This window comes from Notolepis coatsorum (assembly GCF_963971535.1).
Source record: "Notolepis coatsorum genome assembly, chromosome: 5".
Classification (NCBI taxonomy): Eukaryota; Metazoa; Chordata; class Actinopteri; order Aulopiformes; family Paralepididae; genus Notolepis; species Notolepis coatsorum.
In genome coordinates this window covers 122,259,399-122,285,708 of record NC_140169.1, presented here as the reverse complement: position 1 = coordinate 122,285,708, position 26,310 = coordinate 122,259,399, and the positions used below count along the sequence as shown (strand labels likewise).

At 45.0% G+C, this 26,310-nt stretch overlaps 1 protein-coding gene across 1 annotated transcript in view; it reads left to right on the top strand.

The window, feature by feature from the left end:
• Positions 1–26,310, top strand: part of mdn1 (midasin AAA ATPase 1) — a 113,002-nt gene that overhangs the window by 50,520 nt on the left and 36,172 nt on the right. Inside the window, exons 43-71 of the mRNA XM_084313776.1 lie at positions 383–647; positions 771–930; positions 1,048–1,164; positions 1,265–1,473; positions 1,817–1,965; positions 2,323–2,522; positions 3,185–3,408; positions 3,870–3,983; positions 4,416–4,545; positions 4,659–4,765; positions 5,468–5,601; positions 5,709–5,875; positions 6,563–6,683; positions 7,103–7,316; positions 7,598–7,841; positions 11,272–11,395; positions 11,658–11,822; positions 12,036–12,250; positions 14,952–15,342; positions 16,978–17,090; positions 17,250–17,919; positions 18,062–18,223; positions 18,886–19,159; positions 19,637–19,875; positions 23,268–23,363; positions 23,836–23,930; positions 24,483–24,607; positions 24,822–24,977; positions 25,368–25,477. Of these exons, the coding sequence (XP_084169902.1) occupies positions 383–647; positions 771–930; positions 1,048–1,164; positions 1,265–1,473; positions 1,817–1,965; positions 2,323–2,522; positions 3,185–3,408; positions 3,870–3,983; positions 4,416–4,545; positions 4,659–4,765; positions 5,468–5,601; positions 5,709–5,875; positions 6,563–6,683; positions 7,103–7,316; positions 7,598–7,841; positions 11,272–11,395; positions 11,658–11,822; positions 12,036–12,250; positions 14,952–15,342; positions 16,978–17,090; positions 17,250–17,919; positions 18,062–18,223; positions 18,886–19,159; positions 19,637–19,875; positions 23,268–23,363; positions 23,836–23,930; positions 24,483–24,607; positions 24,822–24,977; positions 25,368–25,477 (5,490 nt within the window). The remainder of the gene's footprint in view (positions 1–382; positions 648–770; positions 931–1,047; positions 1,165–1,264; positions 1,474–1,816; positions 1,966–2,322; positions 2,523–3,184; positions 3,409–3,869; positions 3,984–4,415; positions 4,546–4,658; positions 4,766–5,467; positions 5,602–5,708; positions 5,876–6,562; positions 6,684–7,102; positions 7,317–7,597; positions 7,842–11,271; positions 11,396–11,657; positions 11,823–12,035; positions 12,251–14,951; positions 15,343–16,977; positions 17,091–17,249; positions 17,920–18,061; positions 18,224–18,885; positions 19,160–19,636; positions 19,876–23,267; positions 23,364–23,835; positions 23,931–24,482; positions 24,608–24,821; positions 24,978–25,367; positions 25,478–26,310) is intronic.

Sequence of the window (26,310 nt, the reverse complement as noted above, 5' to 3'; positions counted from 1 at the left end):
CTAGAAGCTCTCATTTGGGTATACATATAAACATTGTATGGAGATGCATGTACATATATGTATACCCAAATGTTCTTTTTTTCCCTTCCTTATCTTGAGCACACCAAGACAAATTCTCGGCAACCAAGCGGCAGAAAAGTGTAGAATATTAAATCTAGACTACGATCTAGATTTCGATCACGATTACTTCACGTCTGCGTTTCTCTCATCCCTCGTTTACCATGTCTATTCTAGTTATCTTTTTATTATTATTACTATACTATTTACTATTGTTTTATTACACAATCGTAGCAGGCATGGCCAACCGCATTTCACTGCATGCCCTGGTATGTACGTGATGAATAAACTCTTGCATCTTGAATCTTGTCCCTCTTCCTACTAGGTGGACATCATGCGACCCTGGCAACAGGTGCTGGAAAACGTGGACTACATCGTCGCCATGGTGACGAGGCGTGGCCTGATGTCGCTGGACGTGGGCGTCCAGGACACGGAGTTCCTGCTGAAGACGTGGAGCCTGTTCTGCCGCTGGCTGAAGGACGAGGGCCGGGAGAGGACGGGCGTCACGGTGAACTCCGAGGCCCTGAACAAGCTGGAGGTCATCATCCTCCTGCTGCAGAAGCTCAACACCAAACTCAAAGTGTTCACCGGTAAAGTATTGGTCCTCGTCCGCTAGATCGGACCAAACGCAGGATTCAGAGTGATCTTCTATACAGGATGTTGTCCCAGTTAATGGCTAAAAGTTTTTTTTTTAAAAAGTGTTTGTCCCCCAGACATGTCCAAGCTCCAGATGGACTTCACCCTGCTGAAGGAGCGCCTGGCCCAGCTGGAGGACGGCTGGACCAACGGAGGCTTTGAGTGGCTGGACGGCATGCTGGTCCAGGCCCTGCAGGCGGGAGACTGGCTGCTCATGGACAACGTCAACTTCTGCAGGTTAGGAGACTGTTGTGCTTTGTGGTGCTTTTTTGAGGGCAAATAGATGGTGCTTTTAACGAGCCCCTCGAGTCAGGGTTGCAGTTGATAATGGTGTGTTGTGTCGCTCACACTCAGCCCCTCCGTGTTGGACCGTCTGAACGCCCTCCTGGAGCCTGCCGGATGTTTGACCATCAACGAGCGAGGGGTTATCGACGGAACCACGCCCAAAATCACCCCACATCCCAACTTCAGGTAACATACAAAACGTCAGCTACATTATTACGCTGCTATCAAAACCTCTATATTATGGAGCGGGCCGGTCTCTTAACCATTCGCTCTTGGATTCTAAAAGGTTGTTCCTGACCATGGACCCGATGCACGGAGAGATCTCCAGAGCCATGAGGAACAGGGGGGTGGAGATATACATCCCAGGGGAACACGAGGGGCTGTGCTGGGACACCCTGGACCTGAAGACTGTGCTGCACACTGCGGGGGTCACCGGAGACTGCGTGTGCGACCTACTGATCGAGATACACAAAAGCATCAAAGACACTCTCTGGGGTGAGCAGCACATGGGAATCGAGATCATATTATGCTTTTTTTTTGACCGGAACACTTTTCTGTCCCTACATGTGTGTGTCACGGTCTGCATAGTGCAGTGGAACTGCTGAACAGCAGAAGCCTGAAGATGTGGATGTTTGTAACTTTCTGATTGCGTAGCGGGGTGATGCTGTAAAAGAACGTGCTCACCAAAGTCTCATGGACGATACCATGCCTATGAGCCACCACTAGGGGCTAACCATAAATGACTGACGTTGCTGTTCTATGAGGCTCTTTGCATATAAAAAAAAAATAATAATAAAAAGCGAAGAGAGTCAATAAGAATGTCTTCCTCTCCGCCCAGATTCCCCTGCCTCCTCTGTGGCCTCCCTGCTCCATGCTGCCACACTGTTGTCCTGCCAGCTCCAGAGAGGAGTGGACCTGCCCAGTGCCCTGCAGCACGCCTGTGGAGAGGCCTACTCCATCTGCCAGCGCAACACTGCCAGCCAGAGGGTAACAGCCACCTTATCAACCTGCTTCCTCCGTTGAAAGCCAATACAGATATTTTTTGGACCGAAAGCTGTCGATAAACAATATTTTATATTCAATATGTTACAATTGTAACATTTTACAACCAAATAAATCTCAAGTAACTGCGAAGGATACATTATTGCATTTAATATGAGGAATTAATTAACCCCCAAGTTGATCAGACCAAACAACTCTGACAAGTATGTATGTTTTAAAGGAGACAACAAAGGCAGGCCAATATCTGATATTCAATGAAAGGCTAATATCAGCTTGATGCCATAGCATGCCATAGTGGTGAGAATGGGAGTTGATTGCTACTGTTGCTCTCCGTCCCCCCAGCAAGCTCAGCAGGTGATCGAGCAGCACCTGGCCATCCTGGACACGGAGGACTGGGGCAGTGGGCTGCTGTGTGCCGGGGTGTGGCCCGACGGCTTCCCCTCCGCCCTGCTGTCCACGGAGGACTCCTGTTTCTCCTCGGTCCTCCGGGACGGACAGGTCCTCTCCTTCTGCCTCAACACCCTCAGTCTGCAGGGCAAGAGGTAGGACTCACGCCGAGGTTGTAGGCAGATGGACATCTTCTAACCCAACTTTGTTTGATTGATTGATTGAAAACTTTATTAACAGATTGCAGAATGGGTACAATACAGTACAGCTCAATACAAACAACTGCTAAGAGGTTACAGACCAGAAAAATACTTTTGTCTTGTTTACATCAGGGTCCTCCATTTTCAATTCATCAAGACATTTATGACATACAAGACATACACAGTACTGTGTAAGAAAGAGAGAACACCATTAAAAAAAAATAGAAGAAACTACATTCGAGGGGGGGTGGGGGGGGGGATTTTGACATTTACAGGGGCCAGTTTCTAATTGCAGCCACCCGTAAGTGCTCCTTGAAAGCGGTTTTGAAGGAGGGTAGGGATTCACATTATTTTACGGCTGTGGGTAGGGCGTTTCACATTATAGTGGCATAATTTCCTAAGATTGATTCAGTTCAGATCCATCATGCCGTCGTTGAAACCATAAAATCAAAACGTTGAGATTATAAGAAATGTGTCAGATTACCTGCCTTCTAACCGGCTATCCAACCGAGTGTACATGCTTTCAAATAAAATAAATACTTTCATTTTAACCCTTTGATCGAAGATTAATTTGTATGCTCACTTTATCAACGAGACCCAATTGTTTTTGTGTGCAGAAATCGCCCGCTCAGCCTGAGCGACCTGCAGAGGGCGCTGCAGAGCAGTGGCGTCCACGAGGGTTTAGTGTTCTCTGGAGGGGTCGTGGATCTGGAGGACGGGGACGCTCTGCGCCTCATCCCCACGGCGGTGCGACTGCTCACTGAGAGAGCCTCCCATGGAGACTGGGTGCTGCGTAGCAACTGGCTGTCCCACCTGGGCAAGAGCTACAAATATGCCCCTGGTTGGTTCATTTAACTCTTTTGTCCATAGCCCAGTGGTTAACTCTTTTGTCCATAGCCCAGTGGTTAACTCTTTTGTCCATAGCCCAGTGATTAACTCTTTTGTCCATAGCCCAGTGGTTAACTCTTTTGTCCATAGCCCAGTGATGCCCAAAAGGGCCCTCGAGGGGGTTCCACAACGACCCACACACGCGCACATAGCATACACACTTGTAGAATTCTGGACTAAATCATATCTAAGAACAGACATTTTCTAGAATGAGGGTAACTGAAACAAAATCATATCAAATGGAGGTCCTTGGCCTAATGTGGATCTATTTGGGGGTCCTTGACGTGAAAAGGTTTGGGAACCGCTGGCCTATCCCATTGACCTATCACTTTGTTTATTGAGATTGTAGTATAGAAGTGATACTTTGCATATGTCACTGTAAAACATTTCCCTGAGGCAAGTTGTCTCTTTCAGATCCAGCCTTGGTCCAGGTGGAGGCTGGTAACCGGGCTCTAAAGGCTGTGTTCAGTAGCAAGCTGACTGTGAAGGGCAAGTCCCTCACCGAGTTACTCCAGCCACACAGCATAGGTAAGCTACCTTCAGCTGCCCGATTCCACTATATGCTGATGATCTTGTTCTTCACTTCTTACAAATTAACATTACATGCAGATATTAGTGATGGCCAATATTGGCCTGATACCAGCCAAAAACAGGGTTTTGCTGTCAGAGAATTTCCCTAATACTCTGATACCAAGAGCCATACGAAACAGAAATGATAGAAAAGTGACTTGATTTTCAGCATTTTTGGCACATGGAAGCATCTTGGATCTCTAATGGAGATATATGGATTATACCTCAGTCATTGTTGTTCAATTACCCACAACGAATGCTCCCGAGTCTATACTGTTCAGTAAAAGCAATGAATCAGACCAGTACTTGATAACTGAATTGGAATCTGTGCATCCCTCGCTGTCGGTTCTGCCCTGTTAAGTTACTTACCATCTCTTTTAATGCTGTCAGACGAATACAGGATTCAGGTGGACATGCGCTGGAACAAACAGTACCTGGACATTCTAGCCAACAAATGTAGCTTTGAGGATGAGGAACGGTACATGGAGTTTCTTGAGGCCCTGAATGCAGTCGCTAACAGGTATGAGGTTGTCCACTCAAGACTGCCAAGCAACCATCCAAAACGAGTTCCCTTTTACAAACGCGTTCTGTATGGCCAGTTAAGTCAACTCGATTCATTTGTTTGTTTCCCAGGATTGTTCTGATGATGGACAGGGAGGAGCGGTCTGTGATCTGTACCTGTGCTATTAATCTATCAGCTCAGAACTGTGCCCTGAGAATCGCCACCGCTTTCAGCAAAGGTAGGCAGAGAGACACAGGTGTTGAATATTTTCTACTACTTTGAAATAAAAAGAAGTGTGTGTGTGTGTGTCAGGTATTCATTACATTTTATTTAATCTGGAAGGATCATTGAGAGCAAGCTCTCATTTACAATGGCATACAAAACATAATAAATATGAAAAAAGAACAATATAGAAACAGAAAGTCAATCAATTAAACATGTAAAATAATTTAAAACAAGTGCAGACTGTGGTGAAATGGTTAGGTATTATAGATTTAAACTGACCAATAGATACTAATGAATTGAGTTTTAAAGTGCATTGCAAAACATTCTATGTTTCTTGGGCACAGAAGCTAAAAGCAGATTTTCCTAATTCAGTGCAAACTCTAGGAACCTTAAGTGTGTAAGCCAATCACCAGAGTGAGTATGATGAGGTCATGTAGGTCGAGACATCACCAATAATGGCCTTATACAGGGTTGGACGGGCCAATGCACGTCACGTCTCTCTGCCAGAGAGGACCACCCAACCTCAGCATACAGGATACAATGATGGGCACCATAACTGTCACCAGTGATGAAGCTAAGGGCAGAATGATACACAGAGTCTAGAGGCTTTAGAGTGGAAGCAGCAGCATGTCCATCAACTACATCTCCATAACACAAAACAGACCATCAGTATGAGAGTGTCTGAGATACCGTGCTGTCGTCTGTATCTCCCCAGGGACTGTGGACATCGGCCACCTGCCCCACCCGGTGCTGATGCACCTCCGCACCTTCTTCGACCTGTGGGACTCCTTCACCCTGCAGGCCGTGCAGACGGGACAGCCGTACATCTCTGACCACATCATGTTTGAAGTAAAGCCCAGAGTCATTTTCATAATAGCCACGCCACTTTTATATTCCTATTCATATCGTTCCCTGCGGTGATGCATCTTAACACGGTTCTCTTGTGTGTTTTGTAGATCCTGCAGCTGCTGCAGTGGCGAGATCGTTTCTGGGACGTGTGCAACACGCTGCCGGCCGACTCCCAGGGCGTCTCCGTCCTGTCCTTACACTGGCAGTGGGTCCAGAAGCACCTCATCCTCCGGTTACCTCAGCTCCTCCTGGGAGACGCTGCCGCCACCTTTGAGTGAGTAAAAGAAATGAATGACACGGTGCTTTACAATGTAGAGGGTCATTTGCCTCCTCCGCCACCAATGTGTAGCATTCTGGACTAAATCATATCTAAGAACACGAATCTTCCCTGAAAAGCAATCATGTCAAATGGTCCTTGGCCTAATGTGGATCTATTTGGGCGAAATGGTTTGGGAACTGCTGGCGTATATCCCATTGACATATCACTTTGTTTATTGAGATTGTAGTATAGAAGTGCACTTTGGCTTGCATATGTCAAAGTGACGCATTGGCCGTGGTTGCCACAACACATCAGTGCCACAGCACAGACACAATAGTGGGGCAGCTCAGCTCCAATTTTCATATTGAATGTCTCAAAATTGACTGGGAAAGTTTTTTCAACATGCAGTGGTGACATTCAATATGTAAAATCTCTGGTTATATTTGGACTAGAACAATAACATTGGTATCACTGGAAAAGGTAGCATTCTCTACATAATGTACCAAGTTTGACGCTTTTTATCACAAAGTGCACAATTCTTCAGCTAAGCTGCCCCACTACAATGACCGAGAGGCTTGAAAGAGAGACGAGATGTTATGTGCTATTTTCCACTGAAGTTGGTTGCTGAAACGGGGCAGAGAAGATGCCCTTTTTATCGCCCTGCAGTGTAATAACGTTGCTATAACCGCTGTGTCCCACCAGGGGGCAGCAGGAGCTCCAGACGGTGTCGGCTGCCATCCAGATGGTCCTGTCCACGCCGGTCTCCACCGCCACGGCCCTGAAGGGAATCCAGAAGACCCTGGGAAAAGCACTTCCATTCAAGGTACAGCAGGGAGCCCTTTGATCCACCGGAATGATTCAGATTCAGATTACTTTATTCGCCATTTCATACAGGTACAAAATGGAACGTGTTTTGGCATTACAGTGCATACTTTTTTCACATTTAAGAACAATACAACAGTAAATAAATAATTTTAAGTAAAGTGCAAGACAGGACATAACAGTGAGACAACAATAAGACTGTGAAAGTGCGGTGGTTGGGGACATGGATACAGTGCAACACAAAGTTCAAGTCCAGAAGTCCAGCCCTAGCAGCTCGCCATAGAGGGGGGGGGGGGAGCAGGGGGACACCTGACTCGTTTACCAGGCGAGCTGCTGAGGGGAAGAAACTCAAAAATCTGTGCTTTTGCTGTACATGCTCCGGTGTTGATTTCCAATATCCCCGCGGTCTTTCTGCTCTAGTTGGAGTCGGTGGCCGAGTGTGCCTCTCGGCTGAGGGTCCTGAGCAAGGCGCTGGATGTGAGTGACCTGAGGCTGGACAGCACCGCTACCCTCTGGAGGCAGGAGCTGGTCCGCCTGCAGGGTGCTGCTCTGGGGCTGGACACTAAGGAGAGCCTGCTGGAGGCCTGGGGTCTGGTCCTGCTCGCTAACAACCAGCTGGAGCCCCAGAAGTCCGGTGAGCTGGTGGCCTGCTTTCACTTTCATTATACCCATTCGTTATTTCTTGCTTTCATTTCTTTCTTTCATCTACCTCACATCACATTTACCTTTTTTAGGCATTTAATTGTAGTATCGCCAACGTAACCAGCAGCCGACACGAGTACTGAGAGCAAAGAACCCAGTCAATAGAATAAGGTTTAAATAAAAGTAACTAACAAGGAAGAAACAATTGTGCAAGATGTTTATTTATTTATGCATTTTTATTTTTTTTATCCCGATTTCTCCTTTTAACCCCAGGTGTGTTGGAGAAGTTGCTGTCCTGTGTGGAGAACCAGCAGAGTCGGATGACTTCCTCTGGCCTCCTGGACAAGCCCTCCAGCCTGTCCAGGGAGGAGGACCGCGGAGACGGCGCCTCTCCCCCCAGGGAGGTGCTACTGCAGCTCAGCCGCCGGGCCCAGCTTTGGCCCCTCATGGAGGAGCTGGCTGTTCTCAACCAGTTACGGCTCAGCGCAGACCTGCTGCAACTGGCCCTCACACAAGGGTAAGAACCAGAGTCCCCAGGGAACATGCCCTAGTAGTACAAACTGTCTTAACACATTCTTCCACTGATGTATTTTCATACAGATGTTTTGGTGATTTCCACCCTTCATCCTCTCCAAACTGTGCACATTGACTGAGACTTATGTGAAAGAAATGAACTGGGAGCTGATTGTTCCCTTGTGATGCAGTCATACTAACCTAGTGTTAGTCTCAGTGATGCAGTCATACTAACTAGTGTTAGTCTCAACAGTGATGCAGTCATACTAACCTAGTGTTAGTCTCAGTGATGCAGTCATACTAACTAGTGTTAGTCTCAACAGTGATGCAGTCATACTAACCTAGTGTTAGTCTCAGTGATGCAGTCATACTAACTAGTGTTAGTCTCAACAGTGATGCAGTCATACTAACCTAGTGTTAGTCTCAGTGATGCAGTCATACTAACTAGTGTTAGTTTCAGTGATGCAGTCATACTAACTAGTGTTAGTCTCAGTGATGCAGTCATACTAACTAGTGTTAGTCTCAGTGATGCAGTCATACTAAACTAGTGTTAGTCTCAGTGATGCAGTCATACTAACCTAGTGTTAGTCTCAACAGTGATGCAGTCATACTAACTAGTGTTAGTCTCAGTGATGCAGTCATACTAAACTAGTGTTAGTCTCAGTGATGCAGTCATACTAACTAGTGTTAGTCTCAGTGATGCAGTCATACTAAACTAGTGTTAGTCTCAGTGATGCAGTCATACTAACCTAGTGTTAGTCTCAGTGATGCAGTCATACTAAACTAATGTTAGTCTCAGTGATGCAGTCATACTAACTAGTGTTAGTCTCAACAGTGATGCAGTCATACTAAACTAGTGTTAGTCTCAGTGATGCAGTCATACTAACTAGTGTTAGTCTCAGTGATGCAGTCATACTAACTAGTGTTAGTCTCAGTGATGCAGTCATACTAACTAGTGTTAGTCTCAGTGATGCAGTCATACTAACTAGTATGGATGGGTACCGAATTCGGTACTTTTGAGGTACCGAACCGAAACACGTCGGTACTACCGAGTATCGAATCAAGTGAGAAACCGGAAAAAAAATAAAAAAAAATATTTTTTATTAATTTTTACTTTTTTTTTTTTTTTTTACTTTTTTCTTTTCATGTCAACGTTCACACGCACAATATATGCTTACCTAGGATTTGACTTGATTCAACAACAAAGCAGTCGGAGCAATGACAAGCCGAAAACTGTCGAAATTGTAGTTATTTGAAGTTTGGATTTTTTTTTACGACTGAGGTAGGTAAATTAAATTTCGACAGTTTTCGGCTTGTCATTGCTCCGACTGCTTTGTTGTTGAATCAAGTCAAATCCTAGGTAAGCATATATTGTGCGTGTGAATGTTGACATGAAAAGAAAAAAGTAAAAAAAAAAAAAAAAAAAAGTACGATTTTTTTTTCTTCTAAAAAATACTTTTTTTTTTTTTTTTTTTTTTTTTTTATTACCGAAAAAAGGTACCGTTGGGTACCGGTATCGATTCACAGGTACCGGTACCGGTATCGGTTCAAATGTGAAAGGTACCCATCCCTACTAACTAGTGTTAGTCTCAGTGATGCAATCATACTAAACTAGTGTTAGTCTCAGTGATGCAGTCATACTAAACTAGTGTTAGTCTCAACAGTGATGCAGTCATACTAAACTAGTGTTAGTCTCAGTGATGCAGTCATACTAACTAGTGTTAGTCTCAACAGTGATGCAGTCATACTAACCTAGTGTTAGTCTCAGTGATGCAATCATACTAAACTAGTGTTAGTCTCAGTGATGCAGTCATACTAAACTAGTGTTAGTCTCAACAGTGATGCAGTCATACTAAACTAGTGTTAGTCTCAGTGATGCAGTCATACTAACTAGTGTTAGTCTCAACAGTGATGCAGTCATACTAACCTAGTGTTAGTCTCAGTGATGCAGTCATACTAACTAGTGTTAGTCTCAGTGATGCAGTCATACTAACCTAGTGTTAGTCTCAACAGTGATGCAGTCATACTAACCTAGTGTTAGTCTCAGTGATGCAGTCATACTAACTAGTGTTAGTCTCAACAGTGATGCAGTCATACTAACCTAGTGTTAGTCTCAGTGATGCAGTCATACTAACTAGTGTTAGTCTCAACAGTGATGCAGTCATACTACCCTAGTGTTAGTCTCAGTGATGCAGTCATACTAACTAGTGTTAGTCTCAGTGATGCAGTCATACTAACCTAGTGTTAGTCTCAGTGATGCAGTCATACTAAACTAGTCTTAGTCTCAGTGATGCAGTCATACTAACTAGTGTTAGTCTCAGTGATGCAGTCATACTAACTAGTGTTAGTCTCAGTGATGCAGTCATACTAACTAGTGTTAGTCTCAGTGATGCAGTCATACTAACTAGTGTTAGTCTCAGTGATGCAGTCATACTAACTAGTGTTAGTCTCAGTGATGCAGTCATACTAACCTAGTGTTAGTCTCAGTGATGCAGTCATACTAACCTAGTGTTAGTCTCAGTGATGCAGTCATACTAACTAGTGTTAGTCTCAGTGATGCAGTCATACTAACTAGTGTTAGTCTCAACAGTGATGCAGTCATACTAACCTAGTGTTAGTCTCAGTGATGCAGTCATACTAACCTAGTGTTAGTCTCAGTGATGCAGTCATACTAAACTAGTGTTAGTCTCAGTGATGCAGTCATACTAACTAGTGTTAGTCTCAACAGTGATGCAGTCATACTAAACTAGTGTTAGTCTCAGTGATGCAGTCATACTAACCTAGTGTTAGTCTCAGTGATGCAGTCATACTACCCTAGTGTTAGTCTCAGTGATGCAGTCATACTAAACTAGTGTTAGTCTCAGTGATGCAGTCATACTAACTAGTGTTAGTCTCAACAGTGATGCAGTCATACTAAACTAGTGTTAGTCTCAGTGATGCAGTCATACTAACCTAGTGTTAGTCTCAGTGATGCAGTCATACTACCCTAGTGTTAGTCTCAACAGTGATGCAGTCATACAAAACTAGTGTTAGTCTCAGTGATGCAGTCATACTAACTAGTGTTAGTCTCAACAGTGATGCAGTCATACTAACTAGTGTTAGTCTCAACAGTGATGCAGTCATACTAACTAGTGTTAGTCTCAGTGATGCAGTCATACTACCCTAGTGTTAGTCTCAACAGTGATGCAGTCATACTAAACTAGTGTTAGTCTCAGTGATGCAGTCATACTACCCTAGTGTTAGTCTCAGTGATGCAGTCATACTAAACTAGTGTTAGTCTCAACAGTGATGCAGTCATACTAAACTAGTGTTAGTCTCAACAGTGATGCAGTCATACTACCCTAGTGTTAGTCTCCACAGTGATGCAGTCATACTAAACTAGTGTTAGTCTCAACAGTGATGCAGTCATACTAAACTAGTGTTAGTCTCAACAGTGACCAGGAGGTGGAGGACAGTCTGCGCAGGGAGCTTTCCAGACACCTGCGCTTCTGCCTGCAGTCCACCCCCATGAACGTCAACCAGCTCCAGCCTCTATGGCTCCTGCTCAGCAGTGATCGGGTCAGTACAGAGGTTTTTATTTATTTATTTGTATGTATGTATTTATTTATTTATTTATTCACAGTGTTTGGTTCAGACACTGTCTTTCTTTGTCATCATGTAATGTTAATTATAAGAAATTATATTTTCATACTTTTAGAAAATGATGATCTTTACATGTGATAAGACATACAAATTTAATAATAGAATAATACAATTATATAAAAGTATACCTAAAATGTGTAAAAAACATGTATTGAATATGGTGCCTTTCCCCCTCCAGCCAGCGGAGGAGCTGCAGTATGTGTGGTGTGAGCTGCTATCGGAGGCCCTGGCTGCCCTGTGGAGCAGCAGTGTGACCTCGGACCCTGAGCGCTGGCTGAAATGGGACCCCCTTTCCCCCGAAACCCAGGTGGCTTCCAAACGCCACCACGGGACCGATAACATGGTATCCGCAATAGATTTCCCATTTTACATGTTATTGTTGTAGGTGTCCATTTGTGAGAGAATTGTGTGAATTGTCTGCTCTGTCATTTCAAAGAATTAAAATCTGCATTTAATCAAAAATCTATCCAATCTTACCTTTTAAAACGCCTGCATTCTTAGTTTGACCACTCAGAATATGAACGGGGGATCAACGTGTGTCCTGTGTCCCCTCCAGGGTCCTCCCATGCTGAGTAAAGCGGTGTGGTCCAGGTGCATGCTGGGAGTGTTGAGCAGCAGCGAGACCGGCGGTCCGCCCGACCCCTCTGGGATGAGTCTGCTCTCCTCGTCCCACGTCACCCTGGGGGAGTGGAGGGAGAGGATTCAGCAGCTGCAGGACGTCAGCGCGGTGCTGTGGGAGAACATGGCCTTCCCTGCGCTGGCTGAGTTCAGGTACGGTTGACCCAAGAGAAAAACGCATTGCCTTAGTGAAGCCTGAACCATAGCAGACTTGTTTTCTTTGGTTAACCATAAGTCTGGGTGGGAAGCCACATTTATCATCCCGCCACAGTGGCAGGTGAATCCAAAGAAATTCACCAGTTTGATTTTGAGTTACTGTAACGATGAATATTTGGTTTCCCCAAACGTATTAATTGATATTGAAATAACAATATTTAATTGCTGTCCAAAAGTAGAATGATCAGGAGACGATTTCTGAAGTTCAATATGATTATGATTATTACAGTATGGATCCATTACAAGATTACATAAAACAATAGTCAAAAGATCGTTAGTTGCATAGAAACCTAAAGAGAGAATAAGCTAGAAAAGTAGAAGCGTGTTAAGAGGTGAAGTGAGAGTCAACACCCCAGCAGAGCTTAATATTCTCTTTCACACAAAGAAAAGAGCGGGAAACAAAGTCATTACATTTAGGGATGCATGAGTCAACAAAGAGTTTAACTTTCCTTGGTACTTAAGATAAGAAAGCAGGATGTCAGATGGTTACCAAAATAGCGATGGCTGGTGCAGAATCCTGTACTTGCCTCAACCCCCTCTCTCTGGCCATTAAACTGAACAGACCATTAACCTTTGAGAGAGAGGCGGTTCACTCTTTGACATCACAGACAAAGCATGTATCAAATAAAAAGGCATGACACACAATTATTATCACCTACTAATAATTACCAACAATTTATGTTTGGATAGATTTTAGAGACACCTAACAAATGGCTGGTAGAACTGACAAACTTACCAGCTGCCAACCAAAAATGTACCAGCATTTGACTGGTCTTTAGGTTCCTTCCCTGTATCTAACCCATCACTGTCTTAGATTAAATACTTGAACCCATTCATATACATTTTCCACTGTCTCACTTGGGGCTGCTCCATTGTGGCAAGAATCATAATCACGATTATTTTTATTAATATTGAAATCACGATTATTAACTCATTAATAATGAGAAGCGGCACGGTGGTGTAGTGGTTAAACACTGTCGCCTCACAGCAAGAAGGTCCAGGGTTCGATTCCCGCTTGGGGACCAGGTCTCCATGATGCCAGTTACCCAGGTGGGGTATCTCCCAGGCCTTTCTGTGTGGAGTTTGCATGTTCTCCCCGTGCTTGCAAGGGTTTCCCCCCCCGATAAGATAAACCCAATGGAAAAACATGCACAACAACAAGATCGCTAACGCTGTGGCGTCCTTGACGAAGACGGACAGGAGCACTTGGATTGGTCCCCTGGCGCGGCTCACGTTGCGCCTGTCTGCTCCCGGCTGCCCTTGGGGGGGAAGGACGACGGGATGGGTTAATCGCAGAGACGAATCGCATACATGGATCGCATGCATGCCGATTAATGACCTCTGAGCAGGTCCTAAATTATTATTATTATTATTTATTCAGAGCCACGCCCATATGACCAAATTAGGGCTTGTATGCCAGCACTTTAGTCAATGGGAGGACGGGGATATTTGCGAACGCTTAAACTATATCTTAAATTATGGCTATGGGTCTAATACACCACGTCGCTTATCAATGACTTGCTTGCAGTCAACATGTACGAAACGGATTGTTTTTTCATCGGTACATTTCCGTTTTATACCGTTTTGAATACGACTATAGTTTTGGAGATTTCTAGTAATTCCAGAGAAAGACACGATAATAGCCCTTTAGTGGAATACACAAAACACGTAATTTTTCGGCTGATTTATGAATCGTTTTCAAATAAACGCTAGATTATCGATAGTATATGTGTCCTCATGTACAAAAAGAAGCGGGGTCTGAAAAATCGTTTCTCCGTACTTTGGTCGGCGTGAACCTCACACACACGCGCGCGCGCTCTGATGGCGGAGAAAGGAAAATCTGATTACCCCAAGATTCGTAACATAAAGGCCTTACCTCACATCTGATGTCATGCAAAAGATTAATCCAATTCCACAAGCGACTCCTACAAGTCGGTTGGTGCGCCTGCGCAGTAGAATCAGGAAGTGTCGGGGGCAGCGTGAGCCTCCCACGCGTTACTCCTCGACACTGAGAGATCGAGCTGCGCAGGTGAAAAGATGCGACTGCTGTTACCTCAAGTACCGGAGGGGACTTGTGCTATGTATGACTTAGTCCACATTGCAGCCGGCTTGTGGGAGGCAAGAAACAGCGTTCGTGACAGGGGAGGGTTGAATTGGATGATACGAAATTGGGATGGGAGAAAATATAGAAAAATGGGAGAAAAAGTGGATCAAAAAAAAAGATTAATCCAATTCCTGATCGCCATTCCAAATATCGATCGCGTCCATTGATCCAACGTTATAGTCCAAAACACAATTGCCTTTCTGTCATCTTCTACAAGTTACCAAAGATGTTTCAAAATAAATTGAGAAACGTGTCGTGGCTCCATCCTCCCCTCTCAACGTGAGCTGAAACTACTGGTTGGGCTTGGGGGGGGGGGGGGGGGGGGGGGCTGAGCGCACAACTGTGAAGGAAGGGTGCGCTGCATTTACAACACAAGACTAAATGAGAGTAACGTGGCAAAATAACCGTTTTAACTTGATTTTCTTGTTTTCATGATCGTGGGAAGCCAAAATCATAATTGAAATTGGAACTGGATTCATCGCCCAGCCCTGGTCTCACTGGATCTCCCCTCTCGGCCTGTCTCTCTCTCCTCAGGTGCACAGACTTCAGGCTCCAGGGCCTGGTGCTGCGCAGGCAGCTGCAGAGCATGGCGGACCTGCTGCCACCCGGCCTGCAGGAGGGCTACATGGAGAGCTGCGAGAGCCTGGTGGAGGACAAGGACCCTCTGATCGCCGCCCAGGAGATCCAGACGTCCCTCGGAGACTTCCTGACCCCCCAGCTGCTCCCAGAGGGCCTCCTGGAGGTCTGCCTCGCCGGCCTGCAGCAATACGTTCAAAGCAGGGTCCAGGGGGGCGCCAACCAGCTGGTCCGCTCCGGGGTGTTCTGGGTCAACATGGGCCTGCTACAGATGAAGATCTGGACCCCGCAGACCATCTTTGACCCGGCGGTGAAGAGGGCCTACAAGCTGAACTATGCCCAGGAGGAGGTGGGTGGTGCTTTGATTTTAAGATAAGATATAAGATATTCCTTTATTGATCCCCTTGGGGAAATTCAGGCATCATAGCAGCATGTGGGAGGGGGGGGGGTACAGGTAGTAGAAGACATGGTACAGGTCACAGAATTATAGTACAGTGGAAAAGTAAAAATACAAATAGAATAAAAGGCAGTGTAAACAATATAACAATATAATTAACTCTGGACATGTGGCGCATATGGGCAACAAGGTGCGAGATGAGGGTATGTATGCCCTCTGTTATATTTGCCCTACAATAAATATAGTTACAATATATAATCTAATAATCCAAAATCGAATCTAATATATAATAATAAAAAAAAAATGCTAATGTAACCAATCAGGTTGATTTAACACAATTGGAGTGCATTTTCCTTCCGCTGAAAAGCAGGGCATACATACATTGGGAGATATCTTCAACGAACAGGGTTTCTGTAGCTATCATGAAATTCATAACAAATTTAACCTCACCAGTTCCACTTATTATTTCTATATACAGTTATTAGCAACTTTGAAGGCTCATGGAGTCCCATTAAAGATACCACTTGAGCACCACAGATATCACAAATTCTTCTATGAAAGGGAGACATTGAGAGGCTTCGTATCTGACTTTTATCATCACTTACTTACGTCTTCGTATGGAATCCTCCCCCTAGACTCAGTCTGGAGGAGGGATATACCAGACTTGGAAGTAGATTTTGATTGGCAAGAAGTCTGGGCAAACGTTCGACTAGCGTCACGCAACCCGGATCATCAACAGATTAATCTTAATTATATTCATAGGACTTAACTGACTCCTATAAGATTGAACCGAATGGGGCTTAAACAAGACTCTCTATGCTCCTTGTGTCTAAGGGGTGATATCGGTACATTTATACATATGTACTGGGAATGCCCCCCTGTTAAGATATTCTGGGAAGAAGTAACCACGCGATTATCAGAATTTTTATTTCTGACCATACCTGTACTGCCTTCTGTATTGTTGTTGAATGATGTTTCTCAGTTAGCAGCCTCTATACAGCTAAAGAGACTAATTTTGTCCGGTTTTACGGCTGCTAAAAAGCTGATAGCATCACGATGGATTCAACCGGATAAAATTTGCCTGAAGGTATGGGTTCTTACCTATCTCGATGTGATTTATCTAGAGATATCTACAGCAAGAATTTTAGGTGTCAATGAAGCCAGCATTGCAATCTGGTTAGAAGTGGTGGAGAGAATAAAGGTTAGCATATAAATTGTAATCCTTGGTTAGAAACGAAATAATGGATGTATTATCCAAGGGGGGTCCTGAGGGGGGGGAAGAAGAGCGAGCAAGAGCATAAGTATGTATTGTATTGTATTGTATTGCAAGTATTATGTATATATCTCGTAAACTACATTTATATTGATTCAAATACTGGAATGTATAATCCTGTGATTTATTGTGGATATTCACTGTTAATGCTTGTGTGTCTAGTTTTATGTCATGTCAAAAAAATAATAAAAAAAAATTGTTAATTTTCCTTCCGCTATACACTTATTTGGTAACATGAGTCGAAGGGTGTATTTAGTTTATTACTCTATGTAACTTAAACATTTCCCATGCCCCTTATCATCTCTCTCTCCCAGCTGGCCCTGCTGCAGGAGGAGTGGAAGGGACGCAGTCTGTCGTCTCAGCTGCTGACGGGAGCCGCGCTGGAGGAGAGCAGCACCACTGATGGCTTCCAGCACCCTCGTATCAGGTGAGATTCCACCACTTAGTCGCACATTTAAACCCACTGCGTTTCCGGTATTGGGAGATGCTTCAAAATATAATTACATGAGCTTATTACCGTAATCCAGTTTAGCTAGCGTAGCCTAGATGAATGTCATGAAACGGTGTCCCTGTGCTGTGGCTGTAGGTACCTCTGGATCCGTATGCAGCAGGTGAAGGAGCAGATAGCAGAGCTCTCCAGGAAGCAGGCCTGCCGGCCCCACGACCCCCAGTACGGACGGCTGTTCCAGGAACTACAGCGCTACCTCTGCAGCATCGGCCAAACGTCCGCTGTGGAGGACCTGCTCTCCCACCTGCTGAAGGCCTCGCAGGGCTCTTCCTCCAGATCCAGGTCAGGGATCCAGACTCTGCTGAAGGAGGAGGCCGTGTGGCAGGCCTCACAGCATCGCTTCGCCCAGAGGCTGCTGGAGGAGTACCCCTTGTACCCCGACGTGGTGGGGCCACTGCGGACTGGCATCCTCCAGCTCCGACACGGCATGAGGCTGGTGGCTTCCCAGGTGTCTGCCTCTCTCACCCCCATGCCTGGCCTGCCCAAGCTGGTGTCCTGTCTGCTGGCCTTCCCCTCTCTGTCCCCCAGCCTGCCTTCCTACCTGGCCCGGGCTGACTTCCTGTGCTCCAGGGCTTGCACGGACGTTCTGCGGGGCCTAGTGAAGCTCCTCCCCCAACAGGACCCCGAGCACGTGGTCCCACAGTCTTCCACGTTGCTGCTCAACGCTCTTCTCTACGTGCAGTGCCACGCCCTGTCCACGGGCCAGTTCGCAGAGGACACGCGCAAGCTCTTCAGGCACATCTGTCAGGTAACTCTCAAATGAGGAGCACTTAAATGGAGGAGAGAGCGGTCAGTGAAAAGCGGTAACGTTTTCTGCAGACGAACCCACATGAATGAATGATTGGTTCCCCGTAGCTACCGGTGACCGTAATGCGCTTTACGCTCCACAGGCTCTCGTGAACGAGTGGGATGAACAGGAGACACGTAAGCAGGAGAGGGAGGAGCAGGAAGCCAGTCTGTACCGCAACCGCAGTCGTCTCCACGGCACGGGCCTGACGGAGGACGAGGAGGACGAGAGGGACTTTAGACGCTGCTTCCCTCAGTTCAACAAGGTTAGGGTTAGGGTTAGGTGTGCTGTATGGGCTTTCTCCAGAAGAAGAGACAAAAAAGATAAAAGACCATGTTTTAGTCGTTCTATTCCATATTCTTTGTTGGTTAGTGATTGGAAATTTACCAACACACTTGTATATTTCTCTCTCTCGCTATCTCTCTTTCTAACACACACATGCACAATCACAATCACTCCCCGATATATCTATCTACACACACTACACCCCTCTCACTCTCTCTCTACACATAGCCTTCAACTTGTACACACGTATGCACACACACACAGCCTTCTCATAAGTATACGTCATTATCCAGATATCTCTGTATATATATCTATAATTCATATTATGTACGTCAATGCTCCACTTTTTTTGTAAATACTTTGTTAGCTTGCCATTCGTTAGAGATCATTGGCTAGGGCCCATTGCTGTAACCTGGGTCTCCATGTCATTCTGTCAGTAAACTCTATCCTTAATCTCCGTGAATAACATCAAATGATTCCACCTCAATCAGTGAAATCTCTTGGCATCTCTTCGTCTTATTGGTTTTAAGGTCATGACACAACCTTTTGTTAAATGCGGTTCCCGTTATAAACATTTGTTACGCTTAGTGGGCTTTGTGATCACAACACGCCTGTTCACCTCATCTCCCTCTACACATCCAGGACTTTGCGGACATCACCTCCGAGCCCACCTTAGAGGGCCCAGCCGACGAGGGCCTGGAGGAGGCGGTACCAGAGGAGCCCAGTGACGGCTTCCTGTCCCCGGCCTGCGTGAACGCAGTGGTCCAGATCCACCAGCGCCTCTGTCTGGGATACGCCCAGTCCCTGTGGTACCGAAGCACTGCTCCGTCCAACGGCAGCAAAGAGCACATCAGAGCCCTGGTCTCCTCCTATCAGATCGCCGCCCCTGTGATGTCACGCTTCTATCATCTGATGGGTTCGTTTACCTTTTTAAAGTATTTCAATTCGCTCATGTATTCTACAAACAAATGAGGTAACAGGATTGAACAGAATCGCGAGCCACGCCCTCTTTTCTTGATGCAAACTTTGTTTGTCCGGGGGAAGCGGCAGTTGTGATTAGAGGATCAAGAAAAGAGGGCGGGTTTGAGATAGGTCCATTGGAATTTGACTTGGAAGCACAAGATATAATGACATTGGGGGGCATACTGGTGGCTCACCAAGTTGGGAAGCATACCATGCAAAGTCCTGGGTTCTAATCCAGAGACATTTGTTGCTTGTCAACTCCTTCTCTCCGCCATGTTTACTGTCATTTACTGTTTACTCTACTCTGCTGTCTAATGAATCAGAAATAATTTTTATATATACATGTATATATAAAAAAGACTTAATTTTTTATTTTTTTTAAGATATAATGACATTGTACAATACCTGCCGCATCTCTGTTCCTCCACAGACGCTGAGATGGATCAGCAGCTCACTGGGAGCCAGCTGTTCCTCAGCGCTCTCCTCCAGAACACGGTCCAGGGGTCCGGAGGCTCCGACGGCCTGAGTGTCCAGTCAGACGGACCTCACGATTTCTACCAGCAGCCCAACATGAGCGAGGCCCGCCTCTGTCTCCCTGTCCTGGAGCAGCTGGGAGCGACCGTCAAGCAGAGGCTGGACGAGTGGCCGGATCACCCGGCTCTAGTGCAGGTGATGACAGGGACTGTGTGGACACTCTGCACCACACTGTGGTCACTGAGCGCCAATGGAGTTGAGCTGCTATATGGAGCAGACTTGGTGGCTTTTAATTTGAAAGAAACACGTCAACATTATGGGAAATGCACTTACTCTCTTCTCCAGAGTCAGGCGAGAAGATAGATACCAATTTCCTCTCTGTGCGTTCAGTAGAAAGCTACCCGGTTGCAAGATAGCCTAGCTTAGCACAAATTAATGGAAGCAGATTGGCCAAAATCTGCTGTTGGCCAAAAACACCTCTCCTGGGCCCTCATTTATCAACGTTGCGTACGCACAGATATGTGCTTAACCCGTGCGTACGACCATTTCTAAGCAAAGTGTGGGATTTATCAATTTGAACGTGAACTTGACTTTGTGCTTATATTTACGCACAGCTCGGAGCATGCGTAGCTGACGCCCCGTGGTAGAAGATTGTTACTGCAGACGGACGGCATATGCGCTCCTCAGTTCATGCATTAGTTTCAACGCGGAAATAAGCTTTCGTGCATTACTCCCGACACTGGCGCGTGTTCTGTATGAACCGTAATTCATTATAGTTCATTGTGAAATAGCGACAGTAGTGTAATTATAACGGGCTCATGCGCGAACAAGAGGTTGGCTTGCTTGTTTGGCACGGGGGGCAGACGCAGAACACCCACCTCCAAACGCCATTAAATATTGTTTCAAATAAAAAGCGACATACTATTATTTTGTGTCATGTTTCCAAATAAGATTGGCCACAACGAAATGCTTTCTACTTCAATTTATTGGTTAGAATAGATTACCTCGCTCCGTTGAAACTTCACTGAGCTCCGCGCACAGACGTGATAATAATAACAACAACAATAATAATAATAGCTTAATTTTATATAGCGCCTTTCAAGAGACCCATGCAAGGTCGCTTTACATAGATAGGGCGGGGGGAAATAACAAAGTAATAAACATAGTGGACAGACAATGTAAATATGATGATGGGATTCAAGTTCGTGTTTTTATTGATCACATTAGGCAGGTTACACATGGCATATAGGCTACATCATACATGGCAGTGAGATTCATTGTTCTTGTATATGCTCTCGTATTATTGTTTATATAGGCTACCCAATACTGACATCAAAATAGATTGTATGCCTCTAGAAATCATGCAGCAGGTAGAAAATTGACGGAAAATCCGTCGCGATTTGGAATAAAATTTAGGAGAACTTTAATCCCTGGGTATTAATCGAACAAAACGGAAAAAGGCAGTCATATTCCAGCACAGTCTTTATTAGTGTTTTCGCTGCCCAGGCAGCAATGGTTAATGGATATCATATCCGACATCAACGTACGTGTACACGTCTGTCAGCCTGTCACGTATTTAAGCATTACATCACACGCAGGAGTGGTTTGTGACCAATAAACCATGCCTAGGGGTGGTTGTTAGGCCCGAGGCGCAGCCGAGGGTCGTTAGACCCCCCTAGGCATGGTTTATTGGTCACAAACCACGACTGCACGTGGTGTAAAGCTTTTATACAACTGCCAGATTCATCCAACCTTATTTCTATACAATAAACACACATTAATCGAAGATTTATTGAAAAAACCATCCGCCAGAAAAAGTAGTTCCCACAACTCCATGTGGAAGCAGCTTGAAGTGCATCCAACCAAACTAACACATCCAACTGTGTATTATTGGAATGATTGAGAGAAGTTGCCTCATGTGGAAGCAGCTTGAAGTGCATCCAACCAACTAACACATCCAACTGTGTATTATTGGAATGATTGATTGAAAATTTATTAAAACGTTTTCTTTGCCCTATAGGAAAAAAACGTTTTCTTCGCCCTATTTTTTTATTTATTTCTTTTAGCCTAAACTTAACCAGTTGGAAACCAGGGGTACAGTAATAAAATTAGCAATCAACCAATCAATCAATTCAATAGACCATGCTCACTTAAAACAGCGCTGCTTCTCTCTCAGTCTGACTCCCCTGCTGTTGCAGACAGGAGTGTGTGTGTGTGTGTGTGTGCGTGTGTGTGTGTGTGTGTGTGTGTGTCACAGTGTGTGTGTGCGTGTGTGTATGTGTGTGTGTGTGTGTGTGTGTGTGTGTGTGTGTATGTGTGTGTGTATGTGTGTGTGTGTGTTTGTGGGTACGCCAGCGTCGGACAGTGTGAGAGAGAACGCTGCAAGAAAGTAGGAAGGAAGAAATTTAAATCAATCAATTAATCTATCAATCAATCCGCGATTTTTCTTTTGTTCTAGATTGAGTCAAGACCCATCAATTACATCATCCAACATTGTTTAAAATACTAACACGTTCCCCTTGACAGAATCGCTTTATATTTAGTCGTTATGACGCTATCAACATATCCATTTGTTAAAGATTATTGTCCGCCATCTTGTTTTTTCCGACGGAGTGATCCGGCGGAGTGATGTGATTCGGTGGTGGGCGGGTCCTGGGACCAGGAGCGTGGATTATGAAGGATACATACGTGTAAATGGACTGTTTCAGCCAATCAGAATAGAGAAATTTGCATGCCGTTGTATAATTCTCCATAACACGCTTCCCTCGGCTTAGTCCACTTTTCCACATTTCATGTGGGTGTTCCATTACCGTATATGGTTAATCGGGGCGGTTCTGGTATGCAAATACTTAAAACAGTGCACGAGCTCCAGCGTAGGCTCAAAGTGATATTTATCAAGACAGGTGTGCGTAGGACCTGTGTACGCACGTGTGATAAATCCAGTTTTTTTTGTGCGTGCACACATTCTAAATTCTATGCTTACGTATGAAAATAGAACACTTTCTAAGAATTTTTGATAAATGAGGGCCCTGGTGTTTTAAGCTAGACTAGTGGTCCATATCTGCTTCCATTCAGTTCAATTCAATTGTGTGGCATTAAAGTATCTTGTCTTGTGTTGTATTCATTTGTGCTAAGCTAGGCTAGCTTGCAGTCAGATAGCTTTCTACTGAGCGGACAGAGAGGAAATCTGTACCTATCTTCTTGTCTGACTCTGGAGAAGACGGTAAGCACATTTCCCATAATGTTGGCGTGTTCCTTTAAGTGAAGCCTTGAGACACAGAACCATAATAAGTTAGTTTCTAAAACCTTTGTAAACTCAATCCAAATCACTGTGATACATCACCCAAACGTACTCAACCTCTACTGCCTTTAACTATGAATGAACACAACACTCCAACTTACTATCTTTAGATAATTAGATGTGAAAAACACTGGTCAGTCCGGTCATCAGAACACTTGAACCTAAACGGCCCTATTGGCTCTTTTGTCTGAAGGTTTCCATCTAAGATTGGATATTTGACAATGTACCACCATCCCAAATCTAAATACAATTCTTTAAAAAAAAATGTATGTGTGTTCTTCTGTAGCTCACTGTGGTGATTGAGAGAATCATGACTTTCGGTCTGGCCAGCCCACTGGCCAAGTTCCTGAACGGACTCGAGATCCTGCTCAGCAAGGCCCAGGTGAGTTGTACTGTGTTACCCAGGCTACTGTCAGTACCAGGCATGATGCACGTGTGCTGTACTGTACTGTGTTACCCAGGCTGCTGTCAGTACCAGGCATGATGCACGTGTGCTGTACTGTACTGTGTTACCCAGGCTGCTGTCAGTACCAGGCATGATGCACGTGTGCTGTACTGTACCGTGTTACCCAGGCTACTGTCAGTACCAGGCATGATGCACGTGTGCTGTACTGTAGACAGGGCTGGGTTTTGAATGCCCTATTCAGTATTGTTTTTGTTGATTTTGACGAATGGCTTTTCTGCAATAGCAAAATGTTATATTGATAAAAAAAAGTATAGTTTCAAAAAAAGTATAGTTTCGGTATTGAATCCCAGGTATCGATATCGCTGCCGGTATTCAAACGATAACCAGCCCTAACTGTACATGTGATGGAAGTTGTCTGTGGTGTAAACCCTCTCCTCCTGTGCTCCAGGACTGGGAGAACAATGCCGGCCGCGCCGTGTCTCTGAGAAAGGACCTGGAGGACGTCACCCGCCTCATTATCCAGTGGCGCAAATTGGAACTCAGGTAGGAAACAGCGTCTCATCTGGCTGCAATGAGTATCTTTCAGATCTTTTTGAGACAGCGATGCGACTTGTTCACTGCCGATACCGAAACTTGGCCGATACTGGGCAACACTCCAATCCACTGATTTGCTGAATAGTATGGACCGTTAGTTTGGGGTCATTGGACAAAAATTATTGCGATATAATCCGTTTTTCTCAATTATAGAGATCTCAGCAAATCAAGTTTCTTTGCTTTGATGTTACACATGATTCTTGGTATCTGATTTTAGTATTGGGGAAATTCTCAGATACTCTATTTTAGTCTGGTATTGGACCGATATCCATTACCAGTATTTGGTCATAGCATCCCTATTTGAGGTATTACAAGAGACTTTTGAATGTCGGATCTCGTTGCCAATCAAGCTAAGCTACTTGGAATAAGCATCCGATTTACAAATCGAGTCCATATGATCCTCGTTCCAAATTATCGCGAAGTCTCAAGTGTATCTTTAAATGTTTAGTTTATTTATTAGTGGAGGGAACATCCTCTCACTGTCTCTCTTCCCTGCTCTAGCTGTTGGTCCAGCAGCCTGGACAACGCCATGAAGCGCCATACAGAGAGATCCACCAGACACTGGTTCTCCATTTACCAGCTGGTTGAGAGATACCTTGAGGAACAAAGGATGGAGGATGATACAGGTACCTCATGGAACAACTCTAATCATACCCTTTTTTTTTTTTTTACCATCTCATAGACTCACTCACTCACAGTTAGCCACTCTGCCCCTAGTGGCTGTTCTTGTTCATGACACTTTGATTCTGAAGTTCAGAGAATCCTCCCTTGTGTTCAGTGACGCAGAAGTGATGATCAGACTGTTGACCCTCTCTCTGTGTCTGTGTCTCTGGTCTCCAGCGGAAGATGAGGTGGAGCGGCTCTCCCTGTCCTCTGTGTCCTCCACCCTGCAGGCCTTCATGGAGGGCTCCACCGTGGGGGAGTTCCACACACGCCTGGCCATGCTGCTCAGTTTCCACTGCCATCTCCTCCTGGCCGCCAGCCAGCCGGGACACGGTGTGGCATCACCTTCTTTTCCTTATACACACAATCTGTCCTGTAGCCTGTGTAGACCGTCGAGTCTGAAACGCCAAAGTATAGATGGTCGACGGTCGTAGTTTGTAATGCATTTACATTTAGTCATTTAGCTGACGCTTTTATCCAAAGCGACTTACAAGTTCTGTACGACAAGTCTGCAGGAAGGGTACAACTCTCATCAGCTGAGTAACAATGATCATCAAAGTGTTGAAACTTGAGTGCTGCAGTGTTGAGTGCATAGTAGTAGAGACATGTTAGTATATTAGGAAGAGTGCATGATAGTAGAGGACAGTAAGAACGTTAGTGGATATCACAATAAGTTGTCTCTTGTGTTGGTTGGTGGGTTCTAACTTTGTGTCGGTCTTCCAGAGCCTCTGCGTAGTCTGCTGTGGAACCTGCACACCTACTACTCCCAGTTCTCTGAGTGCATCCAGGCCAGAGTCACTCAGCTCAGACAGCCCATTGAGAAAGAGCTCAAGGTGAGTTGACATTATTTATCAAGTTCTTAAAAACAACATATCAGTATTTATGCGCACCTGTGTTTATATAGTTTAGTTTATTTATTAACACTTTCGCTGCCATTTGGATCCGTCTAATATCACTCTAAACGGCCAGCATTTCATAATAGACTTGCATAGTCCGTGGGGCTGTTTGTAGAGCTAAATCTATACTTTATAGTATTGCCATCTGTCCATTCTCATTGTCAATTGACACCATAAACCGTCCCTTCAAAATGGCTTAAAGAAATAATTTTTTCATCAATACGTTCTCATTTGATAGCATCTTGAATATAAGCGTTATAAGGGATTTCGGCTGGTATATTTCCTGGAAGTGAGATACAGGCCGCTAAGCTACTAACGTTAAATCCAATGGCATTTCGGCACTACAGAAGCTACAGTTAAAACTCAAACTGCATATGATCGGTATGATGGTCCACCATGAATGCATGAAGGGGGGGGGGGGGGACGTCATTTCTGATTATTGATTACCAGTAACCGCGTTAGCCTCAGTAGCCACATTCGCTGATCGGGTGGATGGCTATCATAACAAGGCCTGATCAGCATGTGATTTACGTGAAAAAGATCTTACCGTGGGCCGGTTGGATCCCCCAAAGGATTTCCCAGTTATCGATCGCCATCTGGTAGATCGATATGTCCATTGGCTGATCATATATTCCTTTACTGCACACTGAAATCCGCGTCCCAAAACGTATTCCGTGCTACAGGCTATAGGCATCGCTTCATGTTAGCAGAAAACTACATTGGAGATCCAGAAAAAACAAGACAACTTCTGCCACAGGGAACACTGCATT